The sequence below is a fragment of the Amphiura filiformis genome, chromosome 18, assembly GCF_039555335.1.
Source record: "Amphiura filiformis chromosome 18, Afil_fr2py, whole genome shotgun sequence".
In the NCBI taxonomy this organism is placed as follows: Eukaryota; Metazoa; Echinodermata; class Ophiuroidea; order Amphilepidida; family Amphiuridae; genus Amphiura; species Amphiura filiformis.
Window position 1 is genome coordinate 48822915 of NC_092645.1, and position 18221 is coordinate 48841135.

Consider the following 18221-nt stretch of genomic DNA (forward strand, 5'->3'; position numbering starts at 1 on the left):
TATTTATACAATATTGCTTCTCGTATCATTTGTTTTTGTGTAATTATTTTAACAAAACAATAGCCTACCAATCCAATTTAGCAGAAAAATGTTATATTAAAATGCGCTTTGCGATATTTGCAGGCCCTAAATTCAATTAAAACGCCATATAGGCCTAACTGCACGCGGTTGGTATAGGCTGAGAGAGAAGTTTTTTCAGCCTACAATGAAATTATTATTATTATTATTTATTTTTTTTGGTTAAAAAAGCAGGACAATAAATCTGAAGTGTTTTCCAATTTGTACAAATACATTTTTGCAGTAGGCCCTAACCCAGCGAACACAAAACATTAATTTTTTTAAACGTTGGAAGCAGGTTGTAGGCCTATTTTGGGTTTTGGTTTTGGTAAAAACCTTTTAATAACATTAAAGGAGTATTTCGTGATCATAGCACTGATGATCCTCTTTTTATGACAATTTTCAGTATAGATATCCACGAAAAAAGCTTATTCCCAAAATTTCAGTTGATTCCAATTTTGCGTTTGCGAGTTATGCATGATTATACTGCTCCATAGACTGTGTTGTAATTTCGTTCTGGTATACCAGAATGAAATTCATATCTTTGCTAAACGAATTAATCTGCAAGATTTTTTTGTACATAAACATTATGTAAAAGTCTCAACTTTTTTTTGAAAAAAGTGGGGGAGATGATGCTGTGGATCACGAAATGCCCCTTTAAATGTCGGATTATATAAAAGTCATTAAAACGTTTTAAAATGTTTGGTTATGAAAACACACAACAACAATATTTTTAAAATGTTTTCAAAATGTTATTTTAATAAAATTCCAAACATTTCTTTTGTGAAATATTTTGTCAACACTTAAATAACATAATGTTAGAATATTTTTGAATGTTATGAAAAACGCTTTATATATCGTCTGTATACCCTTTATATAACCCGACATTTAAACATTTTCTGACAACCTTTTCTAACCGTTTGCGAATGATCTCGAAAATGTTTTGTGTTTGCTGAGAAGGTTGCTTCATTTTAGTAATACGTTTTATTTATTTTCATATATTTAGTGTAGCAACATTGAATAGTATTGTTATTATTTTATATTGTTTTATTAAATTTTGAACTAGGCCTATATATGTTCAAAATCTCACCTTCTCTGGTTCAACTATGGTCTTTCAGACTTTCACATTGAAATGTAGATTATGTGGTATCTTTATACTATAGGCTATATAAATAAATGGCCAATGATTTAACATAAAAGTGGGAATATTTTAACTTTTATAACATTAAGTTTTAAAGTTTTAATATTTATTTAATATTATTATTATTGTTATTATTATTAGTGTTATTTTTTTAGCTAATGAGTTAATGACCATAGGGGTAGATCCTGGGAGATGGGGATAAATCCTCCTAATATTTTAATCATCCCCCAATGTTGTGGCCTGTATATGGGTTTCTAACCAAAATTAACCCCATATTTGGTAATTTTTAACTAAAAAGTGCCAATTTTTGGCGCTTCGCGCAAATTAATTCCGGTTTTGTACTATATTTCACCAGTTTAGCTTCATAATTCAATATAGCAATTTTTGCATTCACTAGACTTTAAGAAATTTTCTCCAACCCCAAAAAGAAATCTATGCTACTGTTAGTGATGTATATTTTTGGTTTCTTTTTAGGACATGAAGGGGGATCAAAAATTTTAGACCATAAAAGGGGAATAAAAAATCCACCTTTTTTAGGGGGGATAAAAAAAATTTGACGTCCGAGGTTCCAACTTTTCCAACCATCCCCCACCAAAGTATTTATGAACACTCCCTAGACTGGCACAAGTCTCTGGCACAAGTCTCTCTTGTTTTAGAAAAGATTAATTTCCGGCTTAAGCGACACCACCCGGATTTAGAAAATTCCCGGGAAAAAATGGCCTATTGGCATTTCAACTCAAAACTTGTCATAATTCGAATCACACATAAATTCGCCCAGTCCCATTTCCCAAATATGAAAGTGAAAAAAAAAAGTGAATTTCAGTTTGGCAGAGGTGGGACTCGAACATACGCCGCAGCTGCATACAGTATCTCCAAGTCCAGCGCGCTAATCCATTGAACAACATGAGTTGCTGGTAGCCATATTGAATTTTAAACATATAGCTAGTTATAGGCAACTCCAACATTTCTGGGTATAGAATAGAAATACAACAATACGTGTATTGTGCTGAGCACAATAGATAATATCAACTTTGACTGCATCGTGCATCATGGTATTGATATATCGGTCCGTACAATGTAGGCCTATCTGCCTATCTGAGGGAATCTGCCATTTTCTTGTTAGGCCTATTATTTATAGTCCCCGGAGTATAGACGTTGGGTTTTATTCAAGATTTTCACATAGAACCCCCAAGATGTTTTTTAGAAAATAGAAGATTAGATTACCATAAAAACGACACAGTAATCTTTATCGGGGTTCTATGTAAAAATTACATTAGATTTTTCATCATTTTTTGAGCGTTTATTTTCAGTAAATTCAAAAAATATTTTGACGTATATAAAATTGAAATAAAATTCTCCCCCTGCTAAACAACACCAACTGTACCACAATTGGGTATCACGAATCGTTCTGCATGTTGTGCAGTTAATATTCATATATTCCACATAGAATGCTGCAGTTTTTACACAAAAATATTTCAGCGAAAACTCGCCCACTCGGCTATTTTATAATGATAATCAGAACATGCAATAATTAGCATTAAAACCAAGTTGTTTTTATGCATTTTAAAAACACTTTGGCTGGACGGCGAAGGCCGCTGTGATCCCGAATATAGAGTGCTTGCACGAAAAGTCATTAGTTCAAATCATCATCAGACACGCTCCAGAAGATATGCAAATTCATGGAGTACAAAAGAATTACTTTGATCAATACCAGTTAAACAGGCAATTGGTATTGTACTCCATGCATTTGCATGTCTTCTGGAGCGTGTCTGGAGGATGATTTGAACGAATGACCTTCCGTGCAAGCACCCTATAATTATGATAGGGTCACGCATAAATTCAGCGCACACTTTAAATTTTCGTCTTGGGTAAAGACTATGCTGCAGGGATCGTTTTAAACGTAAATACCTAAATAAATCATGCAAGTGGCCATATTTTTGGGAATTTGTTGTGACGCACCATGATCTTTGCGAATGTTGCATTCATAGAACACCTCAATGAAATATGATATGTCCCATATATATGTTTACTTTAAAGTCGAAACTAATTTATAGGCAGAAAAAAATTAAAATTTACTGGCCAAAAATGTGATATTTTTGGTTTTTTTTTCTAGTAACATTTTTATGGAAACAAAAATTACAAAAAACCTCGGTAAATCTGTCAATTTACAACCAATTCTACCACCCTAAAGAAAAAACTGTCCGTGTTATTTTGCTCACACAATAGTTCTTGTTCAAAAAAGCAAAACAGCAGAATGCGTGTTATCTCTAATTTTAAAAGAAATGTTCGGGACTTTTTATCACGATTATTGTAACACGACAAAAGAAGTACAGTACATACATCCGACACGTAGCATACATCCTTTTGGTCTGATAACATACCAACATAGCACCCGGCTATATGGCCACATAAATTTTTAATTCGTTTCGCATCCCAGTTGGAAAAGTGAGGAGGGAGGGGCTGTTGATTTTGTTTTGTTTTTTGCTGAATTGACCAAATAAAGCAGTTTTCATGTAAAATTGACATTGCTAGCAGTTTTCGGGCATTTCAGCATATGCCAAGAAAACGACGAAACCGTCATTAATGAGGGGTAAGATCCCTTAGAGTTCCACAAAAACACTAGCAAGTGATTCATGCTGACTAATAATCTTGTTTATACGCATTAACATTTCACTCATGTATTGAAACCTTTTAATGTAATATGAAAATTGAAAAATGAAAAAAATATAGACTGATCCCAGAAAGTGAGGAAGGAGGTGGACGTACAACAAATGATTTTTTTTATTTGGCTTAGCATGGACTTACCGGTGTATGTCTATTATTCTTAACCGTAACTGCGGGGTCAACAGTACATCCGATTTATAGTGATCTACAATCAGTCGCCAAGCTGTGAGTTATTGATTAGCAATCAATCAAGTAAAAGCACTTTCCTACAATAACAAAAGCTTCTAGTCCTGTCTCGCAGTTGAAATCGCAATAATCTTAAGCGACCAGTAAGTATAAACTCAGCGCCATGGGTTGTTCCTGGGATATTATATATAGAGGAGACATTCCAAACCCAGAAAGATTATCGCTGTAGGACCTATGCTATGAAACACTTGTGGGGGGGTAACCCTATCAGTTTAGGATATGGATTGTCTTCACACTTACATACAATTTCAAATATTGTCCCCTTTATGCATCTATGTGAGAAATTTTCAGCGTAAAAGTGCATAATTAGCACAATTAGTAAGCCAATACGTTGGTACGCATGAATTGCATTGTGGTCCGGCATCCAGAAACAACACTCCCGTCGAGTGCTTCGCCATACCACTACGCTCATCATTCTTGTGACAAAATATCTCATTCTTTTTATTTTTATTTGACCCTGATACATTTCCTTTTAATTTTGTATATTATCATCACGTACATTTTACACTTATCTTTTATTTCAGGATTTGTTTTAATGAAAAAATGTTTTTTTTAAATAATATTTTCAATTAATTAATTAATTAATTTTATAGTGGGGACATTTTTCTCATATTTTTTTTTCATATTCCTCGTATCATACTTAACAAGATAAGGTCTTTTTTTGTATTTATTTCATCCCTTATGTATTTCTTTATTTTTGTTTTAAGCGTTTATCATTATATCACCCTCATTATTTCGGACCTATTTCCGTTTGTGCGAATTGGCTCTTATTCACGGAATCATTTTTTTTCTACCCAGAATGTCGAAGGTGGCTACCAGTGTAACCTGTTTGTTTCTTGATTTCTCCGAAAATACATCAAATTGGATCGTCAAATCATGAAATGTCAGGATGGTAATGAGAAAAATATAATCTATTAAATGATACCAAAAACTCATCAACAATGAGAAAAATCGGGGTGATGATGCTGTCGATCGGGTCACGGACCTTTAACAAGATATATACATGGTTGGGTATCTGTAAAAGATGTAATGCAATAACCAAACAGATAAAAACAACCGACGTTTCGAGCAGATAAACTGCTCTTCTTCAGGGACACACAACAAAGTTAAATATGAAATAGCGAAAACTACATACTGTAGTTTAAAAACAAAATCAAGTCAAAAACTGAAGGAAAGTTCAAATAGAACTCAGTAGCAAACAAGACAAGAAACTCAGAGCTAAGTATTAAAGCTGTGTCTTTACTCAATGAAAACTCGTCCGTTGGATTCATCATTACTCATTTTTCCTGAAATATATACATATTGAGCAATATTTTATGCTGAGCTCTGTCCGTCCATAAAAATCTAAACCATTCTAATATCCTTGTATGTATTAACCCAAGTTGAATTTCTCACAGGATCATCATTGAATAGAGGCAACATTTAATGTGCTTTAACCATTTCGACTGAGTATTGTGCTTTTTGAAAACATGACGCCATTCCCCTTGCGCGATCGATGACGTCATTTTTGGGTAATTTTTTAAATAGATGCGCTATTTAATCTTGCACATTATGACACCCTATTGAACCCATTGTAGCTCTTACGGATTTTCTGTGGCAGCCATTTAAAGTTGGAGTAGGGGGATCTAAATTTGGACCTAAAAGTTGCCCTTTAAATAAATTTTATCTTTGGGAGTCTGTACCTTCTTTATAAAAAGAAACAGAAGTCTGAAACTTTGTATACACACTAACTGCATGCCCAGTTTGTCACAAAATAAAAATTAAAAAAATTCTGTAATTGCCCGTTGTGTCACGAGGTCATTAAATATGCAAGAAAAAATTTAATGTTTTGTAAACTGGCAAGTTTAGGCCCCCTAAATTCACATTTTTTGTCAGATTAATTATTTTTTGTTATCATTGATGCAATATATAGGATAAATACAATGCATATCCAAAATTGAGGTCACAACTCATTTACATTTCGAACAGCGGCCTCACGAAGATGAAATTTATTGCAAATTCAACATTTTTAGGGGGCCCAAAGTCGATGTGGTCCACCTTCAAAATTTATACACAGATAAGGGCCAAGAGTCATATAAGGGTTTATTAGAGGCGATTTTGTAAAAATCTCTAAAAATGTTAATCCTCCTTTAAATTGCATGCTATGACCACTAAACCACCAAACTTGACCACCAAACTCGAATCAAATTCCCATTGAAGCTTAAAACTTACTCTTACTGCCCCCTTACATAATGGGAAATAGAAGCCTAATGAACATTCCAAGCTTTCCCATAATGCACTGAGAATGAGACTACCAAGTCCCACGGCGGGAAGTGTAGACATTTTTTGATGCATATTTTCTTCTATTTCGGAAAAGTAAATATATAAGGAAATAGTCAGTCCCGCAAACATGAATTTGTTAACGAGAAAGGACTATTCAATACAAATATATAAATTACGGTATGGCATGATTTTAACACCACTTTTGGTGATTAGTGTATAATGATGCATTTTTACCTCTTTTACCGTTACGGCAGGCATTTTCAAAACGGTATTGTTGCCTGGAGATGGAGCATACTTGACTTTGACCATTATGTCGAATTAATGAAAAACTCATTGTTAGGCTAAACAAAAAACAAGTTTGTTTCCTGTAGACCACGCACATTATTTGGTATAATGGTCAAGCAAAAAAAAATGCATTTTTTTTATCGTACATTTGACCAGCAAGTTTTGACAAATAAACGACTGATAAAGAAGACTTGCATCGCCGCTAGATTAGAGTCACGCGGTAGCCGTGACCAGCAAGTTTTATAAAAAAAAAGACTGTTAAAGAAGACTAATAAGATGCTCCCGCGAGACTATATTTACACCTAACATTAAAACACTTGACTTCTATTGTGATATTTTTCGCTGGGTACAAAGTGTATCTAAAACCATGTTTAATGTTATTTAGAGTCCCAAATGTAATATCTTGACAACTCATTAATTCAAAAAGGGACACCAATCCTACAGTCAACCATTGTTTAATAATAAACAAACACTTTTGCTTCATTTCACCCGGTATTTCATAGCGAAAATTAGTGGAAAATAATGCTGATCCAGAATTTTTGGACAAGGCTACAGCACTAGCGGGCAATCACCTACCACACCACTCCACGCCATAAATAAATTCTGCCAGTCACATTTCCCCAATATGAAGTTTATTAAAAAGTAAAATTTTAATTTTAATTTTACTTCATTAAAGTTTGGAGGAGGCGGGGTTCGAACTCACGGCGGCGGACTGCTTTGGACACTATGAACCCAGCGCCTTAGACCACTCGGCTACTTGTCTTGTTGGAACTCATTTGAAACTTATTTGTAGATATAATCGCAACTTCAACATAGGCCTACCACGTGACAAGCAAAGGCAGAAAACGTACCATATTTTGGAATTTTATTTGCCTAAAAACATTTATGTGTATTATTAGCGCTCAATTGTTGTTAACTACGTGTTTTATACAAAAAAAGGGCAGAAAAATCACAGGTGGAAAATATTGATCCCCAAAATTATTGCCAACTCCACACTAAATTTTGTCGCCCTCGCATGACTTCCTAATTTAAATCTCCCCCAATTTAAAACGAGGGCAGTATACCAGAAAATTGTATGGTGCTGCCAAGATGATGAGAGACCTGAAAAACAGGCCAAACTAAATTCGTAACACTATTTATGACAAAGGGACTCCCTGATGGCAAATGGCTATTTCATATCTGCAATTATGTTACAGGTATATCAAGTAAACAAGTTATAAACATAATGAAAGTATTACTCCCCTGCTCTGACAGTATGTTCTAACCTTAAGGGGTGGGGTATGAATGTTTGGACAGTATTTATTGTGGGACATTTGAACATATCAGACATATCGAATTGCATTCTGAATGCGAAGAATGTCCTTCTTATATCAAATAATTTTGATTTTTTGAAATTCACAATGTAATACACATTTTATGGCAAATGATTGAAAATTGATATTTTTGATATTTAACAGTACTCGAAGTAAACTTTATAAATCTGATGATTTATACTTAAGGTGTATGTAGGTGGGATGAAAAGCCGACGATCAATTGAAAATGTTGACCTTTCGTATTGAAGATATGGAATTTTTTTCCCAAAACACCAAAACAAATTAGGTCTTTTGGGTGGGAAAAAATCCATATCTTCAATATGAAAGGTCAACATTTTCAATTGATCGTCGGCTTTTCCTCCCAGCTACATACACTTTAAGAATATGTCATTATATTTATAAAATTTAATTCGAGGACTGTTATATATCAAAAATGTGAAATTTTAATAATTTGTCATAAAACTTGTATTATATCGTGAATCGCAAAAAATGAAAATTATTTGATATCAGAAAGACATTCTTCGTATTCAGAATGCAATTCGATATGTGTGATGTGCTCTCATGTCCAACAACATATACTATCGAAACGCTCAAAACGCTCATTCCAGATCCCTTAAATGAATGTTTGTAATTAATTCTACTGGAACACAGAAATCGTTACTCTCCCTCTTGCTTATCAAACCTGTTTTTTATGCTTTCTCCCGTGTCTTTCATTTTACTCTCTCTGGAACAATTTCGTTTGTAATATTTGTCTGATGTAGGCCTACTCAAGACCAACATACTGGGTGTCCCAAAAGGTTACGTGTAGATGTGTGTTAATGTTAACAAATTTAAATGTCCTTTTCATGACATAATGTAACTTGTACTAGTAGGCATACCCTTGTGAATGTCAAGTTTAAAACGTTTTCCTGAGCAAGATGTTTACCATGTTTACGTGACATACAGCATAGGTTCATTACCACCGTGCATTTGGTGGGGCATTTGAGTATATGCCCAGCCAAAGCATGGCAGATGCAGTATTTTATTGTGATGTGAGAATAAAACTTGTTAAGTTTTATTTCAAGAGTTCAGTCAGAAATTAACTATATTCTTACATTAATAACGGCACAACAGCGATTTCAACTCAACAAAACCCAAACGGCCTAAATGCACAAGATTATTATTAAAGCAATGAGTGATCTGTATAAAAATAGATTTCTATATAAATGCTACTTTTTATTGATCATATTGTCCCCTATTAAATTTTGAGTCAAACAAATGAGGTAAAACGGGAAAAAATGGCTATTTCATTCCAGCGCCTACAGTGCGTGTATTTGCTCGCCGATCGTATTACATGTATAATTCAGCGGAGCTTCACGCAGCTGGGACGTATAAATAAGACGTACGACGTATAGCGATATGCACACAGTTAATACGTCACTGAGTTAATGATACATGTACACATGAGCTCACACGCACGAGACGTGTTAGCCATCATTCGATCGGTGAACTCGGAATAAAACCGATAATATATATAAAACTTTCAATTTTACTGTAATTAAAGCACTTCAGGCTTAGTTTTTCGTGGTATTTAGTACACCATTGGGCATTACAATTATGCAAAAAGTAGAAATTCGAGAAAAATTGAGGGCGTCCCTCTGGAGCAAATAGGGGTATAATCAATACAAGATCCTGCCGAACGATTTTTCTTAAACTTCGTACCAATTAAATTTCATCGATATACTTCGAAAATCTAAAATAAAAAAGAGGGGTCACGGAGTTAGTTTTCGAGAAATAACCATTTTAAAAAGGCTGTTTTTGGGAAAAATTAGTACAGGCGTCTATGGGAAAATGGAAATTTTAGACATGTTTTTGATTATAACAAAAAATCTACCCGAACAATTGTGCTTATTTTTTGATATAATATGCGCACTGATAGGATATTTCATTAAAGCTAATAAAAAATAGGGGTCACTGAGTTACTTTTTTCGCAATTTGAGCATAAATGGCATATTTTTTGGTTCAAAATACCAGTATGATATCATAGCGCGCCACTCGCAAAAACTTGTCGCAGCTCATACGCGCTAAATTGTCCGCGTATTGTAGGTGATATCGCAAACACCTGCAACATGACAGTGGGGGGTGATTTTCTTCGGTTTTATTAACCCTCTTGATTCCAAAGTACTCATTAGGTTATATAGTTTCACTCAATATGAAGTTCTTCTGTAATTTTAAATTGAATTGAATTTGAACTTTGTCAATACTGCCGTTTTTCTCGTTGTTTTGCATAGCAAAAATACTGGTAGGCCTACCTGTGACAACTTCAATGACTTATCCTTCACTCCTATGCAATTTATAAACAATGTTCATTTTTTGCAGGGGGGGTAGGAAGTTGGGGTCGGGGAAAGATTTTTGTTTTGTTTTTTTGTTTTTTTCCACCATGGTGGGATAATTCTGAATTGACACTTAATTTGGGTGTACTTTGTCTTGGGTCCAATCTCTATCATGGAAAGTTTGCTATATCTTTCTAAATATATGATTGTTTGTTCTAGATTTGGGTTTTAGCGTTATTTGAAAGAACTAATGTTTAATTGCAACATTTCGAAACCACAAACCAAAACTGGGTGCTATGATGTACAAGATTGGGCTACGAGTATGCATTTTACCAAGTTAGCAATAGGTAATTGCTTCATTTTGCATATGCATGAATTTCTTTATTATACTCAAAATCGGATTTTATTATACATGTTATAAGGAAGTTGTTTACGTGCATTAGGCTCCTTCACAGCCGGTTTCTGTCGTGTATGTTTGCGAGTGAGCCACAAGGAGACTGGGTTGCCAGGGACTACAGGACAAAATACCTGTTTCTGACTATAACTATTAGCTGAGACTAGTATTGGCACCCTACTGATAATGGTTAATTGGAAATCTGAAAATAAACACTTATTTTGTAAACAGATGATACTCTGTGATTATTTATGGATGGAAACTTTGGAAATTGCTGTTAATGGAAAAATTGATATATTAAACATACATTTTGTTTTCTCAACTATAAAAATCCATTCACAAATAAGGTTTTTAGGAACCATTTGACATTAAATATTTTGAACAATTGCTCTATGAAAAATGATATAAATGCACCCCTGCTGATCCAGGCTACTGATAAGCTGTCAACAAGTGACCACTAATTCAACAATTATAATAAGCAATTGTCTGACCAGACAGGAACCAAGCTGGGTATAAGGTGCCCAGGCACCTGCTCTGTTAACTATAGTTTATGCCATCACTAATTGATGTTGGGAGTGACACTAGTGGGGAGGGAGGGGGGGTTGTTAAATACCAGTAATTGGGGTAGATAGTTGCTTTGGTTTTATACATTTTGGGAGAGCAACTGGGCAGTTAGTAGTAACAATTATAATCAACACATTCAGAAAATAAAGATTGAATTGAGCCAGGGAACCCCTGGGATTGAGTAATCAGTCTTTTTGTTAAAAGGTCATCTGAGCCTGAGGTGGAATAAGTATATATTGTTCAAAGGCATATCATAAAACGTAATCACAAAGTCGTCTGAATATAGATTGTTGGATTGATGCGAAACTCGGTGGATGTGATTTCCATTGATCCCTTTGTTTGTACAAGTATACATTAAGTATAAATTAAATGTAGACCTATTTAACACACATTTTTCAATTTAGCTTATAGTATCTCATTGGTGGTATTCGTGGTAACAACATTTCCAACCCGGTTAGTTGTGCATGTGCTACACACAAAAAATTACTAGCATTCCAAGTACTTGTCAATGTAAAATTATGAAACATGGATTTCATCCATAGTGTTGTCTTTTTAAAGACATTTCTTGTTTAATTTCATGCATTTATACACAGTAAGGTGGGGAGTTTGTTTGGGTTTTTTTAGTGTTGGTGGGGAAAGTTTTTTTTCCTCATGTTGTGGGTGAAGTTTTTTTTTTCAAAAACTTCCTACCCCCACCCTGAGAGCCTAATGGTGCATCCCTAAATGGTTTATGTAATGCTGTGGGGGCGTAGTGGTCAGCGACAACATGTAAAATGTGCTGAGGCCTGCGGATCAACGTCTGGGCGTTGTGCCTTTGCGTAGCGCACTATAAACCACTGGAGCTAATCCGTGTACCCAATCGAGACTGACTACAATTTGGGGAAGGCGATAATATTTTGTGCCGGTCTTATGAATACATTCCTCGACTCACTACTTAAGATATTGGTTTTTTTACTGAATCTCTAAATGTAGTTATGAGAAATATATAAAAAGTATACAATTTTAGAAAGGAACTGATGCTAGGAATCCAACTAGCATAACAGAATGAGCAGTTTATGAGAAAATCTCAAAATTTGATTTTACTTGACTGACTCGATCGAGGAAGGTATACGGATATTACTGATATCAAGTTAACCAAACGGTATTATGCTTAAAAATTTACAGCTCGATAAAAGTAAACATGCACACAGGTGTATACAATGTCATAAAATTACAATCTCTGTAAAATGTTTATCAGAAATGTTTTTTAATACCTAGCTGCAGCTCGATAAAGTACACAGCTGGTTTACTGATATCAAGTTAACCAAACGGTAGTATGCTTAAAAATTTACAGCTCTATAAAAGTAATATGCACACATGTGTATACAACGTCATAAAATTACAATCTCTGTAAAATGTTTATCAGATTTGTTTAAAATACTTAGCTGCAGCTCGATAAAGTACACAGCTGGTTTACTGATATCAAGTTAACCAAACGGTATTATGCTTAAAAATGTTAATTATAATACAAAACACACACAAACCCTGCATAGTTGCCCGGAGCAAGAAATAAAATTGGCGCTCCTACCCACCCCCCCCACCTCCACCACCCGAGAATTTCTTAGTACGCGGTCTGTTGCTCTTTCGTCTGTGCTCTCGCCCCAGTGGGTGTATTAGGGGTGGGCAGCGTTTTGGCCCGTTCTACTGGGACAATTGTGCGCGGAGCACGATAAAATTTCCATTTTAATCCCAAATCAAGGTGATTATGTTGTGTAAAGGCGGGAAAATTTGAAGTATATTTAATCTATTTTGCCCCTAAATCATGATATACAATAATAATATTCTAGTTAATTTTTGCCGGTATAATTTTTGTCGCCTATATTGCGCATCTGATCTTCCCGAGGTTTTCACCCACGAGTGGCCGAAAAATTGGGGAGAAATTGGGGCATTGCCAGATGTGTTGTAAGGAGATACTTGCTTGAATTGTTTCTCAAAATGAATGTTTGATTGATTGCCACAAACTTGTTTTGCAGAGAATTATAATATCTCCATCAGTCTTACTTTGTAAGGAGCTTAATTTCCTAGTCATTGGGCGGGTTGAAACTTGAAAAGTATAGATATACTTTAAGCACGGATTTGTAATTCTCACTGCACGGATTTTTATTATCACTGCACGAACGTGGCAGGAGGCACGTTAAAATAGCCCCTGGCATGATGAAATCATTTATATTTTCACCATTATCCATTTTATATGTACGGCACACGTAATGTGAGTATCCGCATGTACATGTTATCAGTGATAAATTCCCGGGGGACTCTCAAAAATTTTTGTACGGGGATGTGCCACGCAGACTTTCGGATGCTGACTTTCTCTATACCTACTTTTTGCTGATTTTACTATCCATCAGTATACCAAATTTTCACCAAAAAGCACCAAAATTTGCCCTAGTTGGGCGCTTTTAGGACCACTTTTCCCCAAAATGCGACCAAAACCACTGAAAAGGTACCCCAAAACCGTGGCACATCCCCGTATATCTTCAACCATGGAAAACCCCCTCCGGGGATAAATAACTTTGTAAATGACATTGGTAAAGCCGAAACGGATGAACAATTTTCGTAAATTTGTTTCGCGTGCGTTGGCCTGTAACGGTACAATTTCTATTGATATTGCCCATGTTGATATCCCGGGGTTGATATGATAACAGAAGTGGTATGAGCGTCGAATACAATTCCAGCAGACCTTCTGCCTTTTAACATGTTCTAAGGTACAGTGAATGAGTATGAAGAGGAACAAAGACACTGCAGCGTCATGGCTGGTGGTAGCTTCAGTCACTCTAGCGCATTTCATAGAGCAAGGTCTGATCAAGAGTTTAAGTGTCCTATTGCCAGATATCAGGGAACAGTTCACAACTTACACGTGGGTCATTGGATGGTCTATATCATTTGTGTCAGGATGGGGATGTGTGCTCGGTAAGTTAACATATTAATATGATTTAGTTTATTCTTTCTTTATTGAGGGTAACAACTTCAGTGACCAACACTGCTTTCCAAGCAGGCCCTCAGTCAATACGAAACATAATATCATAAAGTATATATAATAGTACGCAAAAGTGATACAATATAAGATACAAAAAAAATGCAATCACAATTAGGAATTCATAAACTATACATTTTAACATGAAATGAGAACATTTGTTTTGAATTGTCTCAAAGATATATTTTCCATATCAGTTCGAATCATTGGTGATAAACTGTTCCAAATATGAGCAGCTCTGATGTGAAATGTACGCAATCCAGAATTAGTGTTGTATTTCGGAACAATCGATGTATTAGACGAATGATTTCTGGTTACATGAGAATGAGTATTATGAACAAATTCAAACTGAGATGATAAATATGAAGGAATAAGATTTCTTAAACATTTAAATGTAAGAATAAGCATATGATTTTTCTATCTGTCACTTAGTTGGATCCACCCTAGTGAGTTTAACATATCTATTACTGGCGTCCTAATATCAGCACATAGAATCGTTCTAGCTAAACTATTTTGTAAAACCTGAAGCCTTCTTTGATATTCAAGAGAAAAATTAACCACACTGAACTAGCATAATCAAAGTTAGGGGTTACAAGAGCATTTGATGACATAACAACAGTGTCATGTGGAAGAAAATGTCTACAACGCCTAATAATACAAATTCTTTTTGAAATATGTTTAGATAAATAATCAATGTGAGAGGACCATGACATATTATAATCAAACTTAACACCTATATAATTATTTGAACTCATCAACCTTTTCAATTTATTCCGTGTTTGAACAAAATATCAAAAATATGTAGTCAACAGTGTATCTAATCTTAATAAGTGCAATACAATGCCACACATGTCTCTTACTTATTCTGTGACTTTCATGGAAATAGCTTGATTCGTTTTGGCGTGACATTGCTAATTTGTAATTGAGCAGTTAGATGAATAGGCATGATTTAACAGAAAGTTCTTTCCAAAACCCACTCGTAATGATAAAAAGCTACCATTATCATTAAGGAGGCGTATGTACAATCAATGTTCGCCACTCACATGACCTACGATGCTGAAACCGCGTCTACAACTAAAGATCTTGAACAGAAACTCATCACGACACACATGACACAGAGAGCCATGGAAAGACGTATGCTAAACATTATTATAACGGGAACAGTGACATAATTAAGAAGCAAAACATACTGCAGTTACTGTCCGTTTTCCTATACACAATACACAGTGCTCTCACCATTGACGTGTGACCTCAACAAATGATGTATGTTGGGAGAATGGACACTTGCCTAGTTAACATCACTGTGTGAAAATAACCAGCCAATATTTTATTTATTCTCCAAAACTTCTAGCAAATATATTTCTCTAACATGACCTAAAATTACAGCTAGGTTAGATGTTCAGAAATGGTCGCACTTTTGTAAAATATGAGTGAGGGCAAGGCATAGCTAGCCAACTCCCCGTGTTAATTGAATGGAGATTTGACCGAAAATATTGGTATCGGACCGCTCACTTCTGAAGGATGCCACAAAAAAACGGTAAAAGCTACATTTAAATTATTCTAAATAGGTTCTAGAAAATAAAGTTTTGTAACATGTCCTAAATTTTTAGCTAATTTAGATGTTTGGAGAGGGTCGCACTTTTGTGTTTTAGGAAGGATATGTAAACGACAGATAACACCAAAAATATGAAGAAATTATTTCCAAACAGTGTTAAGTCAACAATCATTATGTTGCTCATTTTGAAGAATGCTGGTTAACAAAAAGCAGGTCTTTGTGTCATTTCGTGAACAATGGTACACATACCATTGTTTCCTTTCGTTTCCTTTATAATCGGTTACCCAACTGAAGCTGTAATACCAGCTTTATTGCGATGTCGCACATTGAAAACAGACACTTGTACACAACCAGAGAAGATCTGATTTAATCAGTTGAGCTGCTTCAATGAGTGTTATCTTGGTTTAATAGCTTTTAATGGGGTTTAAGTCCTGCAAAGGTCGAGATGAATTCTACTGTAGACATGACTGCATCATGACGGAAGTCAAGGACATCATGGAAAGGATTGGTGAAGCGAAATAGAAATAGAAACATTAAGACATATGGCAAGAAACAAGGACAATAGATGGACAAAAAGAGTCACTGAGTGGCAGGCAACCAAGAACGGAAAAAAGAGGAAGACAAATAGACGAATCTGGAGGCGCTGGGCAAGGACCATATAACGAAAAAAAACCAGCTGGCTCTCAACATGCGATATATTCAAATCTCCCGCGCCGAGTGCAATGATGTCATGGTTACTTGTGCTCAATTGCTGTCAGCCTTCATTGTATTACTGGGACGTCATTGCACTGGACACATTCGGCGCCCGGGAATTTTGAATGAATCGCGTGTTGAGAGACGGCCGGCTGTATTAATAAGATGCAAAATATAAAGCGACAATTCAATGCATTATTCGCATAATTAAAAAAGTATTAATTATACTGGTTCCTTCAAAAACATCGTGGATACTTTGACTTCTCTCTTAAAATAGTAGCCCGTGTTATAATATTGTTGGTCCCAAAACGATGAATAATTATAGTGTTTATGAAATCTCGCTATTGGAGTGCAACATTGCATACATTAGCAGTGCAGCTGTTCATTATATCGCAGGGGCTATTTTAGGCGGAAAAAGTCACTGCACGTTGGCAAGACAGTGCAGTTACATTTGTCGCAGTGGGCATTAGAGAGGGGTGGTAGCCACCCCCGAGTTCTGAGATTTTTTTTAAACCACGCGTTCTAAGCACTCATTTTGATAATACATGTGTGACCTCACGTTGACTTCTTTTAAACATGGGAGATATAGGCTGACCAGGCAGATGAGGCAAGGGAAAATTTTCAAATGGTCTCACTAATTGACTACTATAATTTCTTCACCGGAACAAATTTGCAATCTTAATGCTAAAATGGCCCAAAAGAGGACAATCATGGTCTTAAGGCCCGGTCACACTATGACGGCCGATAACCAACGAAAGGTGACGGACGTGAAAATCACAAAATGTTGACGGCAAAGCGACGGCAAAAAGAGGAAAAACAAGATTCGCTGACGAGTGGGAACGACCTTCAGCGACAACACGGCGGCAAGGGACGAATGGCGGCGGCAGGAAACGGAGACTAGCGACCAAAACCGGACGTTGTCTGGGCGGCGAGTGACGATGTCTCGACGGAGCCCGACAATAAGCAACGAGGTCAGACGGCTAGCAGCGGATTTGCTTGCGGCAAGGAACGGCAGCTGACGGTGGATTGCGGCGATGATGACGTGACTCAGCGGCCGACATCAAAGCATGTGTGTGTGCGGGTCGTATAGTCCACTTTGAGGTTCCCACTCTCCAGAACGTTCTGGTCATCCACTCAAAAGTATCAATATAAATATAAAAAAATATTAATATCAGTATCAAAAATAATCAAAAATATTAACATCAATATCAATAATAATTAAATATCAATATCAATAATAATCAAAAATATTAACATCAATATCAATATCAATAATAATCAAAAATATTAATATTTTTGATTATTATTGATATTTCTTTTTATACGAACTTCAAAATTGCATCGTGCCGGACGCTTAATTTCTTTCTGCAACCATTATGGGCCGCAATATATAACTAACCGCATAGTCCGAGGGAAGTTCTATTATTGTTAGGGTTAGGGTCTTAGGGTTAGGGTCTTAGGGTTAGGATCTTAGGGTTAGGGTTAGGCTTAGGGTTTATGGTTAGGGTTAGGGTTTAAGGTTAGGGTTTAGGGTTAGGGTTAGGATTAGGGTTAGGGTTAGGATTAGGGTTAGGGTTAGGATTAGGGTTAGGGTTAGGATTAGGAGATGATATACGTATTTATAGCACTAATATTTACTAGTATATTGTGTGTATGCACTTTATTGCGTAATCAATAAGTATGATAAACAAACACCTTTCTGGCACAACGACCCATGATAGC

At 35.6% G+C, this 18221-nt stretch overlaps 1 protein-coding gene across 1 annotated transcript in view; it reads left to right on the forward strand.

The window, feature by feature from the left end:
* Positions 1-13997: 13997 nt before the first annotated feature.
* LOC140139625 (monocarboxylate transporter 11-like) overlaps positions 13998-18221 on the forward strand; it is a 32749-nt gene continuing 28525 nt past the window's right edge. The window contains exon 1 of the mRNA XM_072161329.1: positions 13998-14187. Coding sequence (XP_072017430.1) covers positions 13998-14187 — 190 coding nt within the window. The remainder of the gene's footprint in view (positions 14188-18221) is intronic.